Genomic DNA, 23,085 nt, shown 5'->3' with positions numbered 1-23,085 from the left:
AAGGTAGCAGGAAGGCGCTGGATGCAGGCCGCTACCAACCGGGCGATGTGGAAATCATTGGGGGAGGCCTATGTTCAGCAGTGGACGTCCAGCAAGAAATGAAGTAACAGCTAGGACATTTCTAGTCCAGTTAAAATAGGCTGTAATAAACTAGCAGGAACCTTTATTTGGGTATTCTATAGGATGACTCAAATGTCTCATGAAATCTCACTTCCTATGGTTTTTATGTTAGTCATTTTATGTGAAATTCAACGTTTTTGAGGGAAAGTGTGAAGCCGTACATACTATATGTCATATACTAAGTCTCTAAGCTTCGTCACAAGAATTAACAAGGGAGATAGCCATAAGGGTTCCTTGTTGACTAAGGAACCCTAAATTATAATATTACCTGAACATCTCCCTGACCAGTTTGGGCGTTTCGATCTGCGACTCCTCCGCCCAACTGACTATAGTCTGGATCAGGACTTTGCGGAACTTCTCTTCGGGGGTTTTCTTCGGTGGTTCTTCTATGGCCTATGGATAACATAAACGTCATATATTTTCTGTAAACAGGCTTTTAAAAAGCGCTTTTAGGCTGAGGCCAAACGAGCCTAATTTACGGCGCGTTTTTTGAGTTTACACAAAAGTTCTGTTTGAACTTCACAACGAGGCAAAATGTGTTGGAACTTACGTTTATTACTTACGCTACGGTAATTACGCTCGTTTGACGTCAGCCTTAACACACTGCATAAACTGCATTAGAACTATCATTTTAATTTAATGTCAGTAATTTGATGATTTGAAATATAGATAAACTATAGAAATAAAAAAGCGTCGTTTTAAATACTAGTAATCATATCCTTGATCAACATACATGAATGCGTAATATTCTGTCATGCCTATACATTAAAAGGTACCTTAGGTTCTTCTTCCAACTCCTTCACAGTGTTGATGATGTTGTACAATTTGCCGAAAGCACCCGGTTTCGCTTCGGGCTCAGCATTTTCCTAAAAACAACGAAGATTGTATAAGGCAATTGATAGAGAAGGCAAATAAGGAAATGGCCTGCACTATCCACATTGACCAGACAGGTTGGGGAGGCCTGATGTTTACATTTTTGTCACTTAGCCGCCTTTGCGACATCCATGGGAAGAGTTGGAGTGATCCTATTCGGCTCTGAATGATCATTATCAGGTCATTTCGTCTCCACTCTCTCTAATTTCCAAGAGTCTGTTAGAGACTATTTACTAATGGAGTGTATGTACAGTCGCGGAATGAAAAGGTTCGTCACCTTAGTGTCGGTTTTCGCTTGCACTAGGTACTGTAAGAGTCAAACCTGCCAACATAACAGTGCAAGAAACAGTGCTGCTAACATTTAAATAAATATGACGTTTGCTAACGAATAAGGTTTTGCTTGTTTAATTTTCTATCCCATGCAATGTTACAAAATGCAGTTTTTTTTTATTTAATAGAAATAATAATGGCAGTTTGAACCAACAAGAAGGTTTTAGTTTATCAATCATAATAATCTTGACAAGATAAATCGTCAAACAACTTTGATCTGAAAAATTTTGAACTTTACAGACGAACAGTTAAAGATTTATTTTCTCTAAGGGCTGATTTTTCAATCGTCAGATAACTTTTAACTGAAGAATAAGTTTGGCACATTGACAGTTTCAGTATGGGAAATATGTCAAAATGACAAGGTTATTCTTCAGATAAAAGATATCTGAGGATTGAAAAATCAGCCCTAACTCGAGATTATTCTGTAACATAGTTTCAAAAGGTAATATGTGCTCGCGATTCGTTGAAGGAATCAATTACACACGGCCACACTGTTAATTACCCATTTCCGTTTTTGCCTTAGCTCTCATCAAATAGTGATTCTTTGCGATAGAACGAGACGACATGACAGGCAATGGATAGTTAACACTGTTGCCGATGGTACTGTGCTCGGAATTTCTATACGAGTTGTCAAAAGTTGGCACATTCCTTGGAACACCAAAGTAACCGAAATAGCCCTCAAAATTGTTATACTCAAGTGGCAATGGGCGGGGCACATAGCTCTAAAACAGGCCTTCCACTTAGTCCACCAGACATCTAGTGAACGTCATGGGAAGCGCCTGGATGCGATCAGCATAGGACCGGTCGTTTTGGAAATCCTTGATAGAAGTCTTTGTCCAGTGGATGTCTATTACCCGAAACAAACGAACATGGACTCTAAACAACAAGAAATAGTGTCAATTTTTCCACTCACCCCAGGATCCGGCTCCTGCAGTGCATTGAGAGACACGTGCGACATTAGTGACTCGTGGAACTCGTTCATTCGCGCGATGAGGTCCTCGCCACACGGGCAGTTCTCCTTGTCTTCCTCTTCTAGATGCTTGAAACCTGGACAAATATGAGGCTGAGTGAGCAAAATCATTGGTTAAGGAATCGGAAAATATTAATAAAAGTTTCCTTGAACTATTTATTATGATGATATAATGGAAGATTTCGTATAATAATTACAACGTTTTATCGATAACATTAAATAAATGCGAGTTACGCTCGTATTCACATTACTATGAGGTCTCACAGTGCGCGTGGACGCACAGGGTGACATACTAACCAATCACAGAGCTCTATTCAACGCTGTGCGTTCGACAGCTTCACTTAAGCAAGCATCTATTGTGAATATTGGCGTTAGTTCTCTTGATCGCTTGTAAATCGACTAAAATACCATGTGGACAGTCTTTAGCCGGAAGCATCATTATCATACCTATGATCATAAGGGTAAGGCGATTAACAACCGCTGCAACTCCTGTGCAACTAGGATCTACAGCGTGACTACCAATAAAACCAAATCAGTGAAGGACAAGTCTGTCCCGGAGGAAAATAAAAGTAAGGATAACAAGAATAAAATAGAACTTACTAAGGATGGCATTCATCTGTTCCCGGGGAGGACAACGGAACTCCCTGGTCTTCTTGGCTGCAACCGCACTGGGCAGGTCCGACTGCTTGATTTCTGTGTAACGTCTGCAAAAAAAACCCAGGATTATTTAAGTATGGGGTAGTTGACACATTAGTCAATTGACATAATTCTTAAAAGTTGATAAAACGAGACTATTCAATTTAATATCTAGATGTCAATTCCTTCCAGAAACAGAACTATCCAATTTACACCGGTATAATAATTTGAAGAAAGATTTTTTTTTTATTTGGTCCAAAACATAAAATTATTAGAATATACAGCTTGAAGTGAGTGAGCATTTGTGTCCTACTCTGAGGTAGACCCCAGAACATGACGCTGTTATTCTGCGGAGGTCATTCTTTTTTTTGAAAGAGCGTCACCATTGGACGCAATTTCACAATATTTTTGACTTGACCAATCGGATATATCCTGCATTGTAATGATGAAGCTGATGAAGCTCTCACCTCAACTGATCAGTCTGGACATCGCCAACGAAGTCGTGAGCGAAGGCTATAATGGACTCCACTCGGTGCCGCAGCTGAATGTCGTTAAGATCCTTCAGTAGATACATTTACAGTATCTAGATATATCCAGCAGTAGACTGATGAATGATGATGATGATGAAGCTCTCACCTCAACTGATTAGTTTGGACATCACCAACGAAGACTATGATGGACTCCACTTGGTGCCGCAGATAAATGTCTTCAGATGCTATAGTATTCTGGATATATCCAGCAGTAGACTGTAATGATGATGATGATGAAGCTCTCACCGCAACTGATCAGTCTGGACATCGCCAACGAAGTCGTGTGCGAAGGCTATGGTGGATTCCTGAATGCTGAATGTCGTTAAGATCCTTCAGCAGATACATTTACAGTATCTGGATAAAATATATCCAGCAGTAGACTGTATGAACTAAAGGACATTGTCAGAAACCGCCTAAAAACCGCCCAAAAACATTAACCCATCATAATTATTTTCTATTTTTTTTAATACATTAAGCACCCTTTCATTCTAATGGACACTTAAGCATTGAAAAATTAAATAAATAAGTCTTTTAACTTTTATTCTATAATACTATTACAACTTCCGGACGTTTTGGTGCGTGGCATGGTCTAAAACCTATCAAGTTCCATAATTTTTGTCGATAAAATCTGTACGAGGCATTACCGTACTTTATTGCTGGGAGTCCATGTATAGTGATGTTCCTGCGGCCATCATAGACAATAAAATATCGATTTTGAAAATAAAATAAATCGATTAAACTGCTTTGAAGACTAGATTTGCGTTAAAAGCTAAAAAGATATTGACACTATTACAAGAAGCTATCTAAAGTGTCCACTTGGTCGAAGGGCGTAAATAGAATGAAAATAATTAGGACCATAAACTGATATTCATGGTATCATAACTGTAAAAGTGTCAGAATCCGATGTTGAATCCAATGCCAGTTGAAGTGAGAGAAACATATATCAACCTAGTATAGTTGCCAGTCTCTCATAATCTATGCCAATGAGGGTTTTCGCGATTGAAAAATCCGCCAGATGGCAATACGTAGACGCGAGGTCCAAATGCTGCATGATTGGTGGATTTTGACATATCTGTGACATACATGTGCCATGAATGAGGGTTTTCGCGATTGAAAAATCCGCGAGATGGCAATACGTATACGCGAGGTCCAAATGCTGCATGATTGGTGGATTTTGACATATCTGTCAATGTCATGTCAAAAATAACCAATCATGCAGCATTTGGACCTCACGTCTACGTATTGCCATCTCGCGGATTTTTCAATGGCGAAAACCCTCATTCATAGCGCATGTATTAATAGACCAAATGAACTTTTATAGATTGTGAAAGAGAAGATAAAGATTTTATTATTTTATTAAAATCTTGCCACGAGGTAGTTTTTCAGTAGAAACCAGGATTGGATAATCGCTACAGGCAAGTATCAGAACATTTTATAAATATTTTTAATCGATTATTGGCTCCGTGCACGATTACAGCGCCAACTAGCGTCCACAACTTTGTGGGCTCTGTCACATTGACATTTAGGTCGTATATTTGTGAAAAAATATCGAAATGAAAAAATAACAAATATTTTCAACTAATAAATTGTTGTGATACCACGATTTGGGTGAAAAAAAGGTTTTGAAATCATTTTGGTCATTCAAATCAAATGAGGTAAGTCCAAAAAGTGTGTTTAATTTTGATTGTGTCAGGGTTTGTTTACTTCATTTATAGTTGTAGTTTTACAGTAAAACAAAAAGAAAAAGCTACTTTAACGGTTTCATTATATAACAGTAAATATATTTAAATGTTTCTGTATCGCTAGTAATAAATTAAATATCGTTTTCAGATCGAAATGAGTATCGTTTTGAAGACCGGGTTTGTGAGAGTTACAATATCAAATTCCAACCACAAACCGTATTTAATGGAAAGTTGTTGGTATTGGCTGGACAAGTCCGAGATGTAGAAGAATTAAGAACAAAACAAGGGCAGAGTTCAATAATTCACGCTCTCATCATAAGGCAAACATCTGTGCACAACAACTACTGTGACTCATTTTTGTACTACCACGTTGTATAGTTTAGTTATTTCCAAATTGTAAACGGCTATTAAAACAGCCCTATCGAAATACAGTCCACTCTTTTATTTAAGTTCCCAGTAGGACCCTTTTCATGCGATTAATTACAGTCCTCTCAACTTAAGCTGAGAATTGCATTTGTGTGAGTGCACACCGATAGTTTAGAGTGGCAATCGGCTTGAAGCGCGGCGCGTCCCGCGCATGGTTTATTATAGCAAGCGGCCTGAAGCGCGGCGCGTCCGCCACGCACCGCTTCCTTGTCGCTCACATACTTCACTTCACCCCCGGTACTGGTAGCAGATACGTGTAATTTTATGTAATTGTGTTCCAAATATTAGTGAAATGGCTCCTACTGTAAGTGAATTTCCTGTACGAAATCCATTAAGCAGCCAAGTGAAAGAAATTTTATGCAAATTGAATACGTATTTTAAAGGTGTGAACGAAAAGTTTTTAGTCTGTTTTTATTTTGTAATTTTATAAAGTTTGTCTTTTTGTTGTATTTTGTAAGGCTGGCTGGACGCCCTCTCTATAAACGGTGCTCGCAGAATATCAGCGTCAAGGTACTTCGTGCCTTGGCATATGCTGAGCGAGGACCTGTTTTTATTTATTTATTTATTTAAAAGGATGTGTCAAGTGTCGTTACATCGGCCCAATTGGTAGCAAGTGTTTTATACTTGACTTATGGTCCTATGTCCCCTAGATGGGGCAGAGGGCGTCCACAACAGTCCTCCATCGCGTTCGGTCTTGAGCTAAGTGTTTGATCTCGCTCCAAGTCTTGCCGATCTTCTTCGCCTCGTCTGCCACAGTGCGCCGCCAAGTTTGCTTGGGGCGACCACGTTTGCGCATTCCTTGGGGGTTCCAATCCAGAGCCTGCTTGGGGATGTGATCGGGATCCCTTCGGAGAGTGTGGCCAATCCAGTTCCACTTGCGGCGCTTGATCTGCTGGTCGATCGGAATTTCGTGGCAGCGTTCCAATAGCTCGCCGTTGGAGATTTTCTCAGGCCAGTATATGCCGAGAATTCGGCGAAGGCAGCGGTTGACGAAGACCTGCAGCTGGTGCGAGATGACCTTGGTGACCTTCCACGTTTCACACCCATAGAGCAGCACGGATTTAACGTTGGACCCGAAAATTTTGATCTTGTCCCTTCGGGTCAGTTTCCGTGACTGCCATACGGGGCGAAGTTGTGCGAAGGTGGCTCTAGCCTAGGCAATGCGCGAAGTGATGTCCTCTTCGGTACCTCCAGTCTCTGACACGACGCTCCCGAGGTAGGTAAAATTGTGGACACGTTCCACATCCTCTGCACCAATCCGTAATGGTGTGCAATTCCTCACTCCAGATCGCATCTCTTGGGTCTTCCGGCAGTTAACCCACTTACTCCTACCAGGTGTTATAACACCGGTAAAAAGTAGTTCGGAATATCCTCAGATAAATTATAAAAATATCGAGAATTTATTTACTGTTCCTTGTATTTTCTCTTCATTACGAATTAAGCTGTAATTGAGTATGTTCGATATCGCATATTTTCTTTATTTTGTTAGTATTTTACTATTTTGAATTCTGTTATTTAGTTTTGTGCAAAAACGTCTTATAAAAGCTAAGATATTTCATAAACTTGCTAGTAATACCTCAGATTATACTAGTTATTATTTTAGGTACTACTGTTAGCTACAAAACTATAAACTTATGTTTTTGAAAAGCTTTACATTTTTGAGACTTTTTATGACAAAATTACGATCGGTGTTTTAACACCTGGTCGCATAATCGACGTCTAACTTGTATATTCATTAAAAGTTTAGGCCACGATATAAAAGACCGCTGAGACTTCACGAAATAGTGGAAATATTAGAAAACATTGACGACGATGATCAGATACCGAATTACATAGCAATTTTACCACCAGAAAATGCTAATGCAGAAGCAACAGATGAAGATTCTGGTGAAGAAGACCACGTTACCTTACAAAATCTTCCAGGTTAGCCTGCTTCCGTTTATCTAACTACAGTTACTTATAGCGTGTAAGTTTTCTATTGCTATTTTTCGTCAATTTCCAGGTTCTCAACTTAGAGCCGAGGCAGAAGTACAGTACGACAAGTATTCTTCAGACAAAGAGGATAACATCCCGCTTTCTGAATTTTTTAAAGTAAGACGAAATGAATCTAATGATGCCTCCAATGCAGCTAGTTCTTCTGCCATGAAAGTACCTACCGCAATCACAATTATTACAACAATGCAATATAGTGCAAGTACCTTCTGTTAAAGTTTGTGCCAAAATGTCTAAAATATACATGGCAAAGCAGTTATACTCGAAACAATATTTATGAAGAATGGCGCCACAACCAGGGTCTACGGAGCTTACATCCCTATGTATGTACTACTGTACTTACGAGTACTACATGCAACTGACATGTAAAAATTGCAAGAAAAAATCAATTTGGTGTAAAAAATGCGCCACGTACCTACTAAAGTATCCTGGGTTATGATTTATGTCTCCACCATCCTCCTACCTCCTCTGAATAAGATTTTGGTATTTTTTAAATAAATGTGTATAACTTACAACTCGTTTTTAACTCTTAAACCTAACAAAATCATAGTATAATTTTTTCTCGTAGTAGTAGTCCATTCTCCGACCAGGTGTTATAACACCACCCATTTTCCGGCTTTTCCAGTTGACCAAGATTTTTTCTAAAATTTTTCTGTGGATACTTGACCTCTATTTAGAAACATACTAAAAATTTATAAAAATTGTCAAGGATAAAAAGTTTCAGGAGTATCTGGGTTAATTTTGAGCCCCGTGATGCCCGCCTCTCGATGTAGGTCATCAATTTTGGATTGCATATCGTGATGCGTGTGGCTCAGCAAACAGAGGTCATCGGCATAATCTAAGTCTTCTAAGACTCCGATTATACCCCACTCTATTCCACGCCGTTGGTTTTGATATGCACGACACATGACTCCATCCAAGACTACCAGAAAGAGAAGCGGCGAAAGCAGGCAGCCTTGCCGGACGCCCGCATGCACCTCAATGTCTTCGGAGATGAGGCCGTCGTGAGTGACTTTACAAGAATATTTCTTGTAGATGGCCTTCAATAGATCGATAATTTTCGGCGGGACACCAATGTCAGCGAGTCGCGACCATATGCTTGCCCACTTTAGCGTATCAAAGGCTTTTTCAAAGTCTACAAAGGTAAGATAGACTTCCCTTTGCCATTCTGATGCCTGCTCCAAGATGATACGCAAAGTATTGATCTGGTCGGTGCACGAGCGGTTCGGGCGGAAGCCAGCCTGTTCCCTACGCAAAAGAGGTTCAACGGCCCCCGATAACCTATCCAAGATAATCTTGCAGAAAACCTTTGACGGTATCGAGAGCAAAGTGATACCTCTCCAATTGCTACACTGGCTTAGGTCCCCTTTCTTTGGCACAGTAATTAAAAGCCCCTTATTCCAGTCGTCTGGGAGTTCCTCTTCCATCCAGATGTTTTCGATGAGAGGTGTCAGAACGTAAGTGTTTTATAGACTTCCTTTTAATAAAACATTAATTTTATTTGTATGTGTTTTACTAACGGTACTTTTGGCGATCACTCACACAAATGCAATTCTCAGCTTAAGTTGATAGGACTGTAATGATATTAAAATGTATTATGTAGAATCGCTTTGCCATTGACAGATACATCTGATGACAGAGCTAACATTATTTCTACTTTTGACCACCATGAGCGCTGCGATAGATTATGTCCCCCCCACCTAGTACTTCGCACCCAGCGAATATCCTTGTGAATCGTTTTAATAAATTGTCATTTTACTTTTTCAATTAAAACTTTTTCAATCCCTAGTCTTGTCAAACTGTCATAATGTCAACAAATTATAAATGTCACGTCAGTTGACTCAATTTCAGTCTTCTGTGCGTTTATTGTATTTTTATTTCAATGAAATAGTGCTAAAGGGTTAGTACTAAAAGTGAAAGCCTTTTTTCAGAAAGAAAACCAATGTGGTGCCCTTATTATTCATACTGTTTGAAAGTTACAAGTCAGTGATACAGAGTTGCCGCCATTATAACTCCGTAGTGATACCATACCAAAGAAGAAGTTTTCCTAAACACTTGTGTTATTTTTATATGTGATCAAATAAAAAGGATTAATTCTACTGCTCAAATGGAATAACTTATCCCAAGAGACCGAATATAAAAAAAAACCTCTCCATAGAAATTATCACCATCACGAGAATGTGAATTTTTTTGAGAATTTGATATTGGTCCTGTAAGAAAAGTAGTTGTATTTCAGTAGTAGAATCAACCCTTCTTGTTTCATCAGCAAGAGTAACTATAAAAACGCCCTGTAGGTAGGTATTATTAAGCTGAAGAGTTTGTTTAGTGTCAAAGACTGTCACACAGTGTAACTTAAATTGGCATATTATGATAATGAACATAAAAACTTAAATAAATATTTATGTTAATATTTTTTCTATTTATTTATTTTCCCAAAGCTTCACAGTGACAGCTGAAACAGCAATACTGTTGTAAAACTAAACTTAGAACAAACTGTTACAAATATTTTACAAATTAAAATAAAACCACATGTTGCTTTACTTTCTCGTATAGGTAATAAATGTAATTAATGGCTAGATTATTAATGTTACTTTGTTACCCTCAATAGTGAGGAGATCTTATAAAATGGTAACCCTGATTTTCATTGTCATTCAAGTGCTCTTTCTTCGCATAGGTTTCTGTGATTTGGCCAAGGGCCACACACATTGCGATAACATTATGCGACATTGATTTGACAGCAGCGGAGTGAAGTCTTGCGACTATGCAAAATGATACCCTGTAATCGTAGCAAATATAGACATAGACGGGGCGGGGCACATAGCTCGTTGAGCTGATGGCCGCTGGGGCAGGAAAGTTCTTGAGTGGCGACCACGAGCCGAAAGACGTAGCGTGGGCAGGCCTCCCACTAGGTGGACCGACGATCTGGTGAAGGTCGCGGGAGGTGCCTGTATGCGAGCGGTGCAGGATCGGTCTTCGTGGAAATCCTTGGGGGAGGCCTTTGTCCAGCAGTGGACGTCTTTTCGGCTGAAACGAACGAATGAACGATACGTATTACCACTATTTACCAGACATTACTATTTATTGCATACTCGCCGGATTACACGTAGGAGCACGCGCGTTACAGCTTCGGCCTTGCATTATTATAAGATCTTGTTCCGCCCTTTTTCGAACTTCCTCCGTGAGGATATCCCCGCTGAATTCTATGATGAACCTATCAAAAGTCATATTCTGCAATGTCAACCCACCACAAGGTGGACCGACGACCTGATAAAGGTAGCGGGAAGGCGCTGGATGCAGGCCGCTACCAACCGTGCGATGTGGAAGTCATTGGGGGAGGCCTATGTTCAGTAGTGGACGTCCTGTGGCTGAAATGATGATGATGATGATGAAATGAATGAAAATGACGTATAATACCGTGCCAAAGTAATCATATAATTTTGGCACCTTAATAACTATTGCCGTTTTTGTTGTAAAGATCATGCAGCGCTACTTGCGGATATTATTGGAAAGAAAACTATGTGGGCTCTAGATCTGAAGCCGCTTTAACGAACACGAAGTGCTCATACAATGCGGCGTATTTTCTTCCAGTCTTTAGTCAGGAATTTAGTCGAATTAAAACCCCGGTTGAACGTGATATAGCCGCACTAGAATACGATGCTTTTTTGCATAATCGCAAGACTTCGTTCCGGTGTCGACCGAATGTTATCATGATGTATGTGGCCCAGGGGTTACTGTAGCCGCTAAGGTTTGAAACTTCTTGCTTAAAATATTGTAGTCTTTGGCATAGACTACGACGGTAGTCATGGAGATAGGAGTTTGTTATCTCGTGTCAGATGTAAATGGTGAAAAGAAAACTCATGATTCGTGTTATTTTTATGCAATATGTAGGTTTTTTATAAAAGTGGAACCCCGAGTGATCTCCAAAACCCATTCTATTATTATATACGATTCGGCTTCGATATCTATAATACAATAGGAGTTTATTTCATGTGTCAGATGACAAGGGTGGAAACAACCTACGATTCATGTTGTTTATTTACGTGCAATATGTGGGCATATTATAAAAGTGGAATGCCGAGTTGTATTTCTAAAACTTGTTCTATTATTTTATACTATTTGGCTGCGACTCGGCGTGACGACAATACAAAACATTTTTCGCGAATCGGTGTTCATACATTCACACAATACATTAGACGCCATGTTGTCATAAACGACATATTATTATAAAATCGCTGTGATTTAATATTCTTAACCTTTAACTATAGTCGTGAAAAAATAATCACACTCCCATGGACGTCGGGTCTCACAGACCCGTATCTAAAATTCTTCATAATTTCATCGTTTCAGCCAAATGACGTCCACTGCTGGACAAAGGCCTCCTCCAAGGTTTTCCACAATGCACGGTCCTGCGCTGCCCGCATCCAGGCTCTTCCCGCGACCTTTACGAGATCGTCGGTCCACCTAGTAGGAGGCCTGCCCACGCTACGTCTTCCAGCCCGTGGTCGCCACTCGAGAACTTTTCTGCCCCAACGGCCATCGTCTCTACGAGCTATGTGCCCCGCCCACTGCCACTTGGTTTTAGCAATTCTGCGAGCTATGTCGGTCACTTTGGTTCTCCTGCGGATCTCCTCATTTCTGATTCGATCACGCAGGGAAACTCCAAGCATGGCCCGCTCCATCGCCCTTTGGGTGACCTTGAGCCTTCTTATGAGGCCCATAGTAAGCGACCACGTTTCGGATCCATAAATCAACACTGGCAGCACACACTGCTCGAAGACTTTTGTCTTGAGACACTGCGGTATTTCGGACGTGAGTATATTGCGTAGCTTCCCGAACGCTGCCCAGCCGAGTTGGATTCGACGATTCATAATTTCATATCTGAACCAATTTGAATTTATCAAAGAGTTGATATATATCTAATAACTATTAATAAAGGATCTAGTAGTAAATGTAACCAATTTTTAATCATTATTTAATTATTTTTTGGCAAATTTAAAAAACATGGACATTTTTCAGTGTTAATTGACTTAGCATCACATATAGGCTCCTTATTTACAGTCGATTAATAATAAATCAAACTAATATTTTTTTCCTTGCTAATTAATAACCGTGTAACATAAAAACAGAAACAGAATTTCTGAAAGACATAAAATAAAAATTTTGACAGGGGTTAAACTTACTAAAATTATAAACAGTGGCCTAGAACACTAAAGACAAATTATCTCTACAGGCATGTATCATCTTTCTTTGAGAGCTTTGATAGGCAAAATATACACCATTCAGAATCGGAATCTGCAGCAATGGTACCTTCTAAGACATCTAAACTCAAAAGAAGGATCGTCTACAAGTAAAACTTTACTTCTGGAATGTTACTTAGGTGGTTGGGCTAATAATATAGCTGATGTACTCAAATACTTTCTACCATTATGTATTCTTAAACTAAAACAATTTACAACATATTATAATGATATACTATAAAAAAAATATAGTTGACAAGTCACATCCATACAAGTATGTTTGTATGGAAATTATAGTCATCGGGTCTCCCAGACCCCGATAAAATTTTGGATGGTTATTACTTACGTAATAAGTGCCGGAAGACGCGATGTTATGCCTCCTCGGTCCAAACACAGTTAAAACTGAAGCTACTGAGATGGTCGAGAGCAGCATGTGCTGGGAAGGTATTTAAACCGAGAAATTGAAAAGGGGGGTGGGCCTCTGAGACCCGACGTCCATAGTTAAAGGTTAATCATTAATTTTATGGCAAGTGTCCATCAGGAATCATTGTTCTTACACACAGAATCGTATTATTTCGCTTTCGGGTAGTAATATGTCAAAATTGTTGGTTCTTAGGCGAACAATGTATGGAGAACGAACATTGTCCTTTGCTGACATAGCCCGACGGATTAGCAAGCTGAAGTGGCAATGGGCAGGGCACATAGTACGCAGAACTGACGGCCGATGGGGCAGCAAGGCTCTGGAGTGGAGGCCGCGTACCGGTAAACGCAGCGTGGGACGTCCACCCACAAGGTGAACCGACGACATCATAAAGGTAGCAGGGAGGCGCTGGACGCAGGTCGCTACCAACCGGGCAACATGGAAAGCATTGGGGGAGGCCTATGTTCAGCAGTGGACGTCCTATGGCTGTGATGATGATGATGATGATGAAGTTCCTACCTCAACTGATCAGTCTGGACATCGCCAACGAAGTCTATGATGGACTCCACTTGGTGCCGCAACTAAATGTCGTTGAGATGCTGCAGTATCTGGATATATCCTGCAGTAGACTGTAATGATGATGATGATGATGAAGCTCTCACCTCAACTGATCAGTCTGGACATCGCCAACGAAGTCGTGTGCGAAAGCTATGATGGACTCCACTCGGTGCCGCAGCTATATGTCGTTAAGATCCTTCAGTAGATACATTTACAGGATCTGGATATATCCAGCAGTAGACTGTATGAACTAAATTCGCTGACATAGCCCGACGGATTAGCAAGCTGAAGTGGCAATGGGCAGGGCACATAGTACGCAGAACTGACGGCCGATGGGGCAGCAAGGCTCTGGAGTGGAGGCCGCGTACCGGAAAACGCAGCGTGGGACGTCCACCCACAAGGTGAACCGACGACATCATAAAGGTAGCAGGGAGGCGCTGGACGCAGGTCGCTACCAACCGGGCAACATGGAAAGCATTGGGGGAGGCCTATGTTCAGCAGTGGACGTCCTATGGCTGTGATGATGATGATGATGATGAAGCTCTCACCTCAACTGATCAGTCTGGACATCGCCAACGAAGTCGTGAGCGAAAGCTATGATGGACTCCACTCGGTGCCGCAGCTGAATGTCATTCAGATGCTGCAGTAAGTAACACATCTGCAGTTTGGCGCCTTCCGCCATCTTCATGTGGAGTAAACCTTTTCGGTGCTCGTCTTTGCCTTCTGCAATTTGAAAATGTCATTAATAAGTTGCCCTTGGAATGAGGTTTTCCTTAATTGCGTTCTCCAGTTAACGACACTGGCGAGTAAGGTCCTGTCACTTGCTTGTAGCTAAGACAGTCGGCCGTATTCACAAACGACACTTGCTTAAGTGAAGCAGAAAATCGAACACACAGCGTTGAATAGGGCTTTGTGATTGGTTCGTGTGTCACCCTGTGCGTGTACACGCGCACTGTGAGACCTCATAGTAATGTTTGTGAATACGGGCGAGTGACACAAACTGCGAGCATTGAAGAGGTAGGTTGGCTATCGCATTTGACATCATAAAGTTGGCGCCACTGTGAGCGCAATTAAGACAAAATACAGTATGGACAAAACTTATTGCAAATAGCGCAACGCTTGATATCTCGAAAATAATTCTGTGCATAATTTTATTAGTCGTTGTGGAGCTCTTCAATTCATGAAACAACATTGTGCCTTTTGTGTATTTTTTTTTACTAAAGCTACCCCTCTAAAAGGCCTCTATAGTTATAAGCTAAATATGCTTATTTTAAGAGTGAATTTATCTCAATAGTCCGGCGGGGTTCGAACCAGCCTTCCTCGAATCTCGAGTCGGCCAGTCCGACACCAACTCCGTTGAGCTATTATCCTAATTAATTGAATTATTTTTGTGTTTCTGACCTCTATCGAACGTGGGGTCCCAAGTCTCAGGGTTGATCATGATGAGTAACTTCTCGACATCCTCGTCTCTCATCATTCCCACGAGCAAAAGACGATCCACCAGCTTTATTAGCGGCCTGAAACAAATCATAATGTATTTAATCGTTTCGAAGTTATACAAATAAATCGTCATTATCATCATGCCATTTAGACTCCACTACAGCAGGATGACATTCTCCAATGGAGGCAAGGGGATTTGATCTATATTCTCCCGCTGGCCCAATGGGTTAAGGAGGACTGAAGTCCTCATATCCGTCCTTTAGTCGCCTCTTACGACATCTAGGGGAAGAATAGGGATGCGCTTAGTCTACTTTATCGGACCCACACGGAAAAGAAGCGAGTCCTGCGAGGTTGCTGTGTTTACAACCTCACAAACTACATATCTGTTATAATATTAGTATAAATTAAGAATGAATAAATTGCTAAAATCAAGTGGCAGTGGGCGGGGCACATAGCTCGTAGAGACGATGGCCGTTGAGGCAGAAAAGTTCTCGAGTGGCGACCACGGGCTGGAAGACGTAGCGTGGGCAGGCCTCCTAAAAGGTGGACGCGGGAAGAGCCTGGATGCGGGCAGCGCAGGAGCGCTCATTATGGAAAACCTTGAGGTAGGCCTTTGTCCAGCAGTGGACGTCATTTGGCTGAAACGAACGGACTAAATAAATAAATGTAGGTACTCACAAGAACAGATTCTCGTTGCTGCCTCCCACCGGGTCTCGATTGTGAACCTGGTTGGTCTCCACGGCCTCCGCCAGTGCTTGCATCAGGAACTCCCTCACGACCTCTAGCGGGAAGTACGGCGAGTACAGGTTGCTGATGTCTGAGATATTCTCGCTGGAAAGAAGGCTTTATTAGTGTCATATTAAGGTCGAATTTTATCTTTAGTTCAGTAAACCACTGATGTCTGATCGTGACTTGTTCTCATTGGAAAGAAGGCTTTATCAGTGTTTGTATAAGGTCTAATGTTGTGTGTAACGTATGTGCTATTGTCTGATGGTGAAGAGACGACTTCTCGCTAGAAAGAAGGCTTAATTAGTGGCGAATTTAGGTCTAATTTTGTATGTCTTTGCGAGAGCTTGCATAAGGAACTCCCTCACTTCGACCTCTAGCGGGAAATACGGAGAGTAGAGGTTGCTATTGTCTGATGGTGAAGAGACTAGAAAAAAGGCTATTTTAGTGTCAATGTAAGGTCTAATTTTTTGTGTATTTGCGAGAGCTTGCATGAGAAACTCTCTTACGACCTCTAGCGGGAAGTACGGGGAGTAGAGGTTGCTGATGTCTGGGATGTTCTCGCTGGAAAAGCTTTATTAGAGTCACATTAAGGTCTAATATTGTTTTTAGTTCAGTAAACTACTAATGTCTGATCGTAACTTATTCTAATTTTAATTCTAAGTGGCAGTGGGTGGAGCACATAGCTCGTAGAGCTGATGGCCGTTGGGACAGAAAATTTATTGAATGGCGACCACACGATGGCAGGCCTCTAGGCGGATAGACCATCTGGTGAAAATCGTGGGAAGAACCTGGATGCGGGCAGCACAGGACCGGTCGTTGTGGAAATCCTTGGGTGAGGCCTTTGTCCAGCAGTGGACATCATTTGGCTGAAAAGAACGCGGCTTTTACTGTATTCGTTGGGGGTTTCCTGCTAACCGGCCAATCTGGAAATAATCGGGGGAAGCATATGTCCGACAGTGGACGTCCTGTGGCTAAAATAGGTCTGACGCAGAATGCACTTCGCGAAATGAGCACTCAACTGGTTCGAACTGCTCATCACATCCACACTCGCTTAAATTCAAATTCAAAGAGTTTATTCAGTACATAGGCCCTTTCCAGGGCATTTATACATAAACGTCCCAAAAATAACTTGCCCTACCATTACTTAGGGACAATACATAATAGGCTGGAGCTGAGAAGAAGTGGCGGAAGAAACTCATGCCCGTTTTCACCATCAATCCCTAATTTTTAAATGACTCCTATGGTAACACATAACAGGAATTTTGTTATCAAAGGGTTCACTTAAAAATTAGGGATTGATGCTGAAAACGGGCATCAGTCACTTTTGTCAGTCTTTAAAGATCCAGATGATGAGGATGTACTCACGCGATGTCAGTCATCTTCATCTGCGGTCGCACGCTCTCGGTCTGCAGCGAGCGGAGGCTGTGGCCCATGCCTGCCTCATCGTATAGCGCCTTCAGTTCAGGCCCTAGTGGTATCACGAACTCGTTCTTGCAAGTTTCCCTGGGAACACAGAATGATATGTCAATAAGTGAGCGATGGAATCTCAAAAATGAGAAATAAGAACATTTGACGGAGATCTAAACCAACCGACAATGCCTTCAGAATCGCCAAAGTGACAATCTGGTGAAGGTTGCGGGCAACACCGCAACTGAATCAAAGCAAGGTGTTGCAATATCAGAAGCAAGTTACTAGTACTGTTACTTACCACGCGTTCTCGCTGATAGAAAGTGGTCTTATGACCCTCATCTATCATACAGCTTTAATAAAATACAGGACAGTCGTTCTGGAAACCTTTTGTCCAGCGGTGGAGGTCCTTTGGTTGAAACGTAAAAGCGATTGTTTATTTACACGGTGATAGTGTGCTACTGTGCCTTGCCAAGTCTACGCTGGCCTGGCCCATAGTCTGCACATATCTTACATAAAGTCTATAAACCTAAGGGGTACTTACCAGGTGGTAGCGTTATATAAATTACGGAGCGTCAAAGTTCAACCGTGTGGCTTCGTTCACAGTCTGCACATCTTCGACTCCTGAAACCTGAAGTCTTTAAACCTAAAGTATACATATAATGTACTCACATGGTGGTGGCGTGGGACTCCAGATGCAGCGCGATGAGCAGGTCGTAGAAGCCCTGGCGCAGCGGGCCCGACATGTACTGCGACTTGATGGCGTAGAGTAACTGCTTTTGGTCCACGTGTTGGCAGAGCGCGTGGGCAGCCCTGAAAGATAACAGAGTTTTAATATTAGCTTTCACTCGCATCTTTATCGGCATGCTTATACAGGTCTTGCTAATTCTACCATCAACAAAGTTGACGCTTCAACACCTTAATGGTTGTTTCTCCACAGCCACTAGACTCAACTCCCGCCATGTGTCATTTGTTTCTTCTCTTCTTTCGTGGGCGGGATTGAGCATGGTGATATCGTGCAAACAAAAAAATTTAAAATTGATCATGCGTCGACTTTCTTAATAGTTCAACCATACAATGGGTTGGCGTAGCAGTCACGTCACGAACGTGGCGCTGTCATTACAGCGCCACGTTCAATGAAGAATGTTCACTAATTTTGTTTTTTAGCTTTCTGTATTCTCTGTTAAAAATAAAAAATACACGTGAAAGAATTATTTCGATACGTCAATTAGTTTCCAAGATATTGAATTTAAAAAGTGCGGGCGGCAGCCGGCCCGCCATTTTATGCGCGTGACGTCATATTACAGTGACTGGCTCATATTTATATGGGTGGAATCTTGCAAGCTGAATTAAGACCCACTTCCAGGCAACCGATTAAGCTGAAATTTCGCAAACACATGTGATTTGGATGACCATGCAATATTATGATGACATGGAGCTGATCTGATGATGGAGCTGGAAGGTGGCCATAGGAACTCTATAATAAAACGACTTAAATCCATCGAGTTTGGGCTCGTTCGTTTTGTATTGATGAGTACTTTAATTCTATATAGTAATCAGGGTCTAATGATGGAGCTGGAAGGTAATTCGCAATAAAACGACACAATCGCATCAAGTTTGGGTTTGATTCAATTTTAATTGCAGTCGCTTTGCAATACTACAATTAGCAACCTTGCTAAGATTGTTGCCCCACTGATCTGTTACAGAATCAAGCTGTTCCTTCAATATCAATAATTCAAAATATACCTATATTTACAAGACATATTTGTAGTATTTAAAAAACACATTTAAAGCTGAGCGAAAATAGAAATTTCAATAGTACGTACCTGTAATTACTTTGGTAGCACAACGCAGCATACAATGTCAGCGTGTGAGAGTGGAAACTCAGTAGTTTATCCATTTCTATTAACTCCAAAATGTCTATGCAGCGATCTTCCTCTGTAATAAAAAACAATAATTTAATAAAGATGAAGTAGAATTTAGATTTTTTACATGAAGTTTGCATCAAAAGCATTTGCGCAAATATTTTAAATAAGATTTAATATAGGTCTCAGAATGGTACCCTGTAGCACTCTATTAAACATTTGTAGCTTACCTGGTATGTGAAGGGCGAGCATGGATACAGCATCTTCACACAGCATGGACCACCCACGGATATCGGACAACTTCAAGGCGTGGACTTGCAGAGATTGATTTGGTACCTAAATAAAATAGAAATAGAAGTTTAGAAGACTAGTTTCTTATTTTGAAGATAAATGTCATCTAGGTATGTAACTCTAACCAGGCCTGTTCATCTCCGCGAGTTTACATCGAAAACAAAACACGCACGATGGCCCACCTACAGGATACTATTCGACAAGGCCTCACATACGAGCGAACATTAACTCACGCACGCGTATTCTTGTGTATGATGGAAGAAAATAAAGAAAAGGGTGTACTAAATACTGTGCAGTATTTAACTGCCTAAATAATAATAAAAACACAGAATGTACTTTTTTAAGTTGCCTCAAGACACTGAGAGGTAAATAAGTAGTTAATATTATTCATGATAATTCATGCTAAATCATGTATTTTCTCCGCCATTTTCCGCAGTTTGGCACCTCACGTCACATCATTTAACCGAAGTCAGCCCTAAAGCTTCGGCGCAGTGCCGATCACTGACGTTTGTCAACAAAATGGTGCTTGACTCTTGAGACAGGCTAAATTACACCATATTGTTAATGAGATTGAGCATACATTTTTTTAAATACCTTCGCAAAGTAAAACTTCTGTACGTAGTACTTATTATTATTCTGTGCTCTAACGATAAATTAAATATTTACCATGCATGTTTTTTTAAATCTCTCAGTGCTTTTCTTTTTCAAATATCTTTAGAAATAGATGAGTCCGCGAATTTTGTCTGTCACAGAAAAACAATGTCGCGCGCGTATTTGCTCACCGTTTAGACCTACCCTGGACTACGACAAACATTTTAAAACCAAAATCAGGTCAATCGGCCCAGCCGTTCTCGAGTTTTAATCAGACTAACGAACATCAATTCATTTTTATTTATATAGATAGACTAGCTTTCCGCCCGCGGCTTCGCCCGCGTGGAATTTTGTCTGTCACAGAAAAACTTTATCGCGCGCGTCCCTGTTTCAAAAACCGGGATAAAAACTATCCTATGTTCTTTCCCGGGACTCAAACTATCTCTATGCCAAATTTCATCAAAATCGGTTGCGAGGTTTAAGCGGGAAAGCGTAACAGACAGACAGACAGACAGAGTTACTTTCGCATTTATAATATTAGTTGGGATAGAAGATAGATTGTCCTTCATCATCATGATCATTTCAGCCATAGGACGTCCACTGCTGAAAATAGGCCTCCCCCAATGATTTCCATGTTGACCGGTTGGTAGCGGCCTGCGTTCAACCACAGAATAATAATAAGTACTACGTACAGAAGTTTTACTTCGCGAAGGTATTTAAAAAAATGTATGCTCAATGTCATTAACAATATGGTGTAATTTAGCCTGTCTCAAGAGTCAAGCACCATTTTGTTGACAAACGTCAGTGATCGGCACTGCGCCGAAGCTATAGGGCTGACTTCGGTAAAATGATGTGACGTGAGGTGCCAAACTGCGGAAAATGGCGGAGGAAATACATGATTGATTTAGCATGAATTATCATGAATAATATTAACTACTTATTTACCTCTCAGTGTCTTGAGGCAACTTAAAAAATTACATTGTGTGTTTTTATTATTATTTAGGCAGTTAAATACTGCACAGTATTTAGTACACCATTTTCTTTATTTTCTTCCATCATACACAAGAATACGCGTGCGTGAGTCAATGTTCGCTCGTATGTGAGGCCTTGTCGAATAGTATCCTGTAGGTGGGCCATCGTGCGTATTTTGTTTTCGATGTAAACTCGCGGAGATGAACTGGCCTGGTTTAACGCCTTCCTGCTACCTTTATGATGTCATCGGTTCACCTTGTGGGTGTTTACAGTCCTTAACAAACAATTTATAATAGAAACACGTACCCTAGCCCACTGGTGCGGCTTCAGACACTGCACCTTCAACCTCGGCGGGAACTGCGGTATGACGTGTTTATCACTAGTGGGCAGCACCGCAGCGCTTAGCGGGAGGCTGGTGGAAGACCTGCCCAGCTCGATCTGCAGGATCTCCTTCGATGTGGCCTCTACGAAGATGGCTGGGAAGAGTTTTGTTTCTGGCTCCATCTGTGGAGGAATATGAGTTTAATGTGGGAAAATACTATTTCCGATGGAAAGGGTGTCTATAATGTTACATTAATTAAGACTAGATGGATAGTCTTCATTTATGCGCTTCGTTAGTGTTTGACTTTATAACTGACAGAACAGGGAAAAACTAAGCAAGTGGTCTAGTTTGAAGTGCCTCGCTTATTATCTATCTGGGCTTAACGCATATAATTATTATAATTTGCTGTAAACTTTGAGTATATAAAAGTTTGTTTACAATGAGTGCTGCCATATAGTTTAATAAAATGTGGCCTCCATGCTCAGAGAAAACCTGGAGAAAAATTTCCTCTTTAGATACCCTATACATTTGAAAAGAATAAATCAGTTAAATTGCGATGGTTGATATCGCTCACCAATATTATCATCATTTTAATTTGTCATTTAAAAGGGACTTTTCCCATTACTTGTTCCCACCGCTGCAACAGCCGTGTAGTCATTAACTGCAGCTTGACCCCGGGTCAGTGAGACGTCCTAATTTTGGTACACCCTGTATTACTAGATCAATACTAACTTTATAAACAGAATTTTAATTAGAGAATTTTTACCTTAAACTTGATGCTAGTATCCTTCCCTTCGCAAGTGAACGCCACAGTGCCAGTGGAGGTGTCTACCGAGCAACCGATGAACATTCCCTGCGAAGCGCCTTTGGGTCCTGTCGCTTCAGCCATTACTTCGTTGTATAGCTCGTCCGCTCGGACCATGTAGCAGGATTGGCGGTTAACGCTACAAAACAGATAAAATTCATTTTATTTTTGCAAATAGGCTTTTAAAAAGCACTTTGACACGTCCCAGTATTAACCCTATTACTACTCCGGGACAATAAATAGGCCAGTGCTGAGAAGAAGCAGCGCAAGAAACTCAGTCACTATTGACTAGATGATATTTGAAAACAGGATGTCCCAAGAACCAGGGGTTATTGTACTAATCAGCTTCAAATAGTTCGTGACACCCAAAGTAGCCAAAAAGTTCCCAAAATGTCTTTGTTACAATCAAATGGAGTAAGATTGTGTTATCATCTTTTTGATCACTTTGGGTGTCACCAACTATTTCACTGTGCCAGCGGGTTTCTGATGATAAGGGACACTAATGCCTATCAATTTGGCTAATTTGGCCCCTTGGCTTTTGCATTGCGACCTTTTGCTGTGATTATAACGCGATTCAGTTTGAATGCAGCATCGAAACGGTCGTAAGAGCTACACACACTCGACACTAAAAGCTGCGATACAATAGCGCGACTGTAAAATACGAGTTGTATCGCTACAAAAAGTAGCAATGCATAACTTTCTTATTCTTCATTTAATAACACGTTTAGCGAAATTGAAATAAACGAAATGTTATTTCAATTAAAATAAATTAAGCAATCGCAATTTTTCTTTTCATTCTATGGAAATATATCAGAATATCCTGTATTATTATGGATATTTTTGCCAACACAAAATCGAGAGTTTTCAGAGATAACCAAACTAAATATC

General features: G+C 40.9%; 1 protein-coding gene across 1 annotated transcript in view; it reads right to left on the bottom strand.

Moving 5' to 3' along the window:
* The window catches only part of LOC135084616 (ryanodine receptor), a 205,479-nt gene that overhangs the window by 85,953 nt on the left and 96,441 nt on the right, over positions 1 to 23,085 (bottom strand). Inside the window, exons 40-52 of the mRNA XM_063979388.1 lie at positions 22,159 to 22,336; positions 21,377 to 21,574; positions 19,447 to 19,552; positions 19,178 to 19,289; positions 18,024 to 18,164; positions 17,310 to 17,447; positions 15,894 to 16,046; positions 15,177 to 15,292; positions 14,324 to 14,498; positions 2,894 to 2,997; positions 2,237 to 2,370; positions 897 to 986; positions 389 to 513 (exon numbers count right to left, since the gene is read on the bottom strand). Of these exons, the coding sequence (XP_063835458.1) occupies positions 389 to 513; positions 897 to 986; positions 2,237 to 2,370; positions 2,894 to 2,997; positions 14,324 to 14,498; positions 15,177 to 15,292; positions 15,894 to 16,046; positions 17,310 to 17,447; positions 18,024 to 18,164; positions 19,178 to 19,289; positions 19,447 to 19,552; positions 21,377 to 21,574; positions 22,159 to 22,336 (1,770 nt within the window). The remainder of the gene's footprint in view (positions 1 to 388; positions 514 to 896; positions 987 to 2,236; positions 2,371 to 2,893; positions 2,998 to 14,323; positions 14,499 to 15,176; positions 15,293 to 15,893; positions 16,047 to 17,309; positions 17,448 to 18,023; positions 18,165 to 19,177; positions 19,290 to 19,446; positions 19,553 to 21,376; positions 21,575 to 22,158; positions 22,337 to 23,085) is intronic.

Source organism: Ostrinia nubilalis, chromosome 26 (assembly GCF_963855985.1).
Source record: "Ostrinia nubilalis chromosome 26, ilOstNubi1.1, whole genome shotgun sequence".
NCBI lineage: Eukaryota > Metazoa > Arthropoda > Insecta > Lepidoptera > Crambidae > Ostrinia > Ostrinia nubilalis.
Note: the sequence above shows the minus strand (reverse complement) of the source record. Positions and strands in the feature narration are given on the sequence as shown.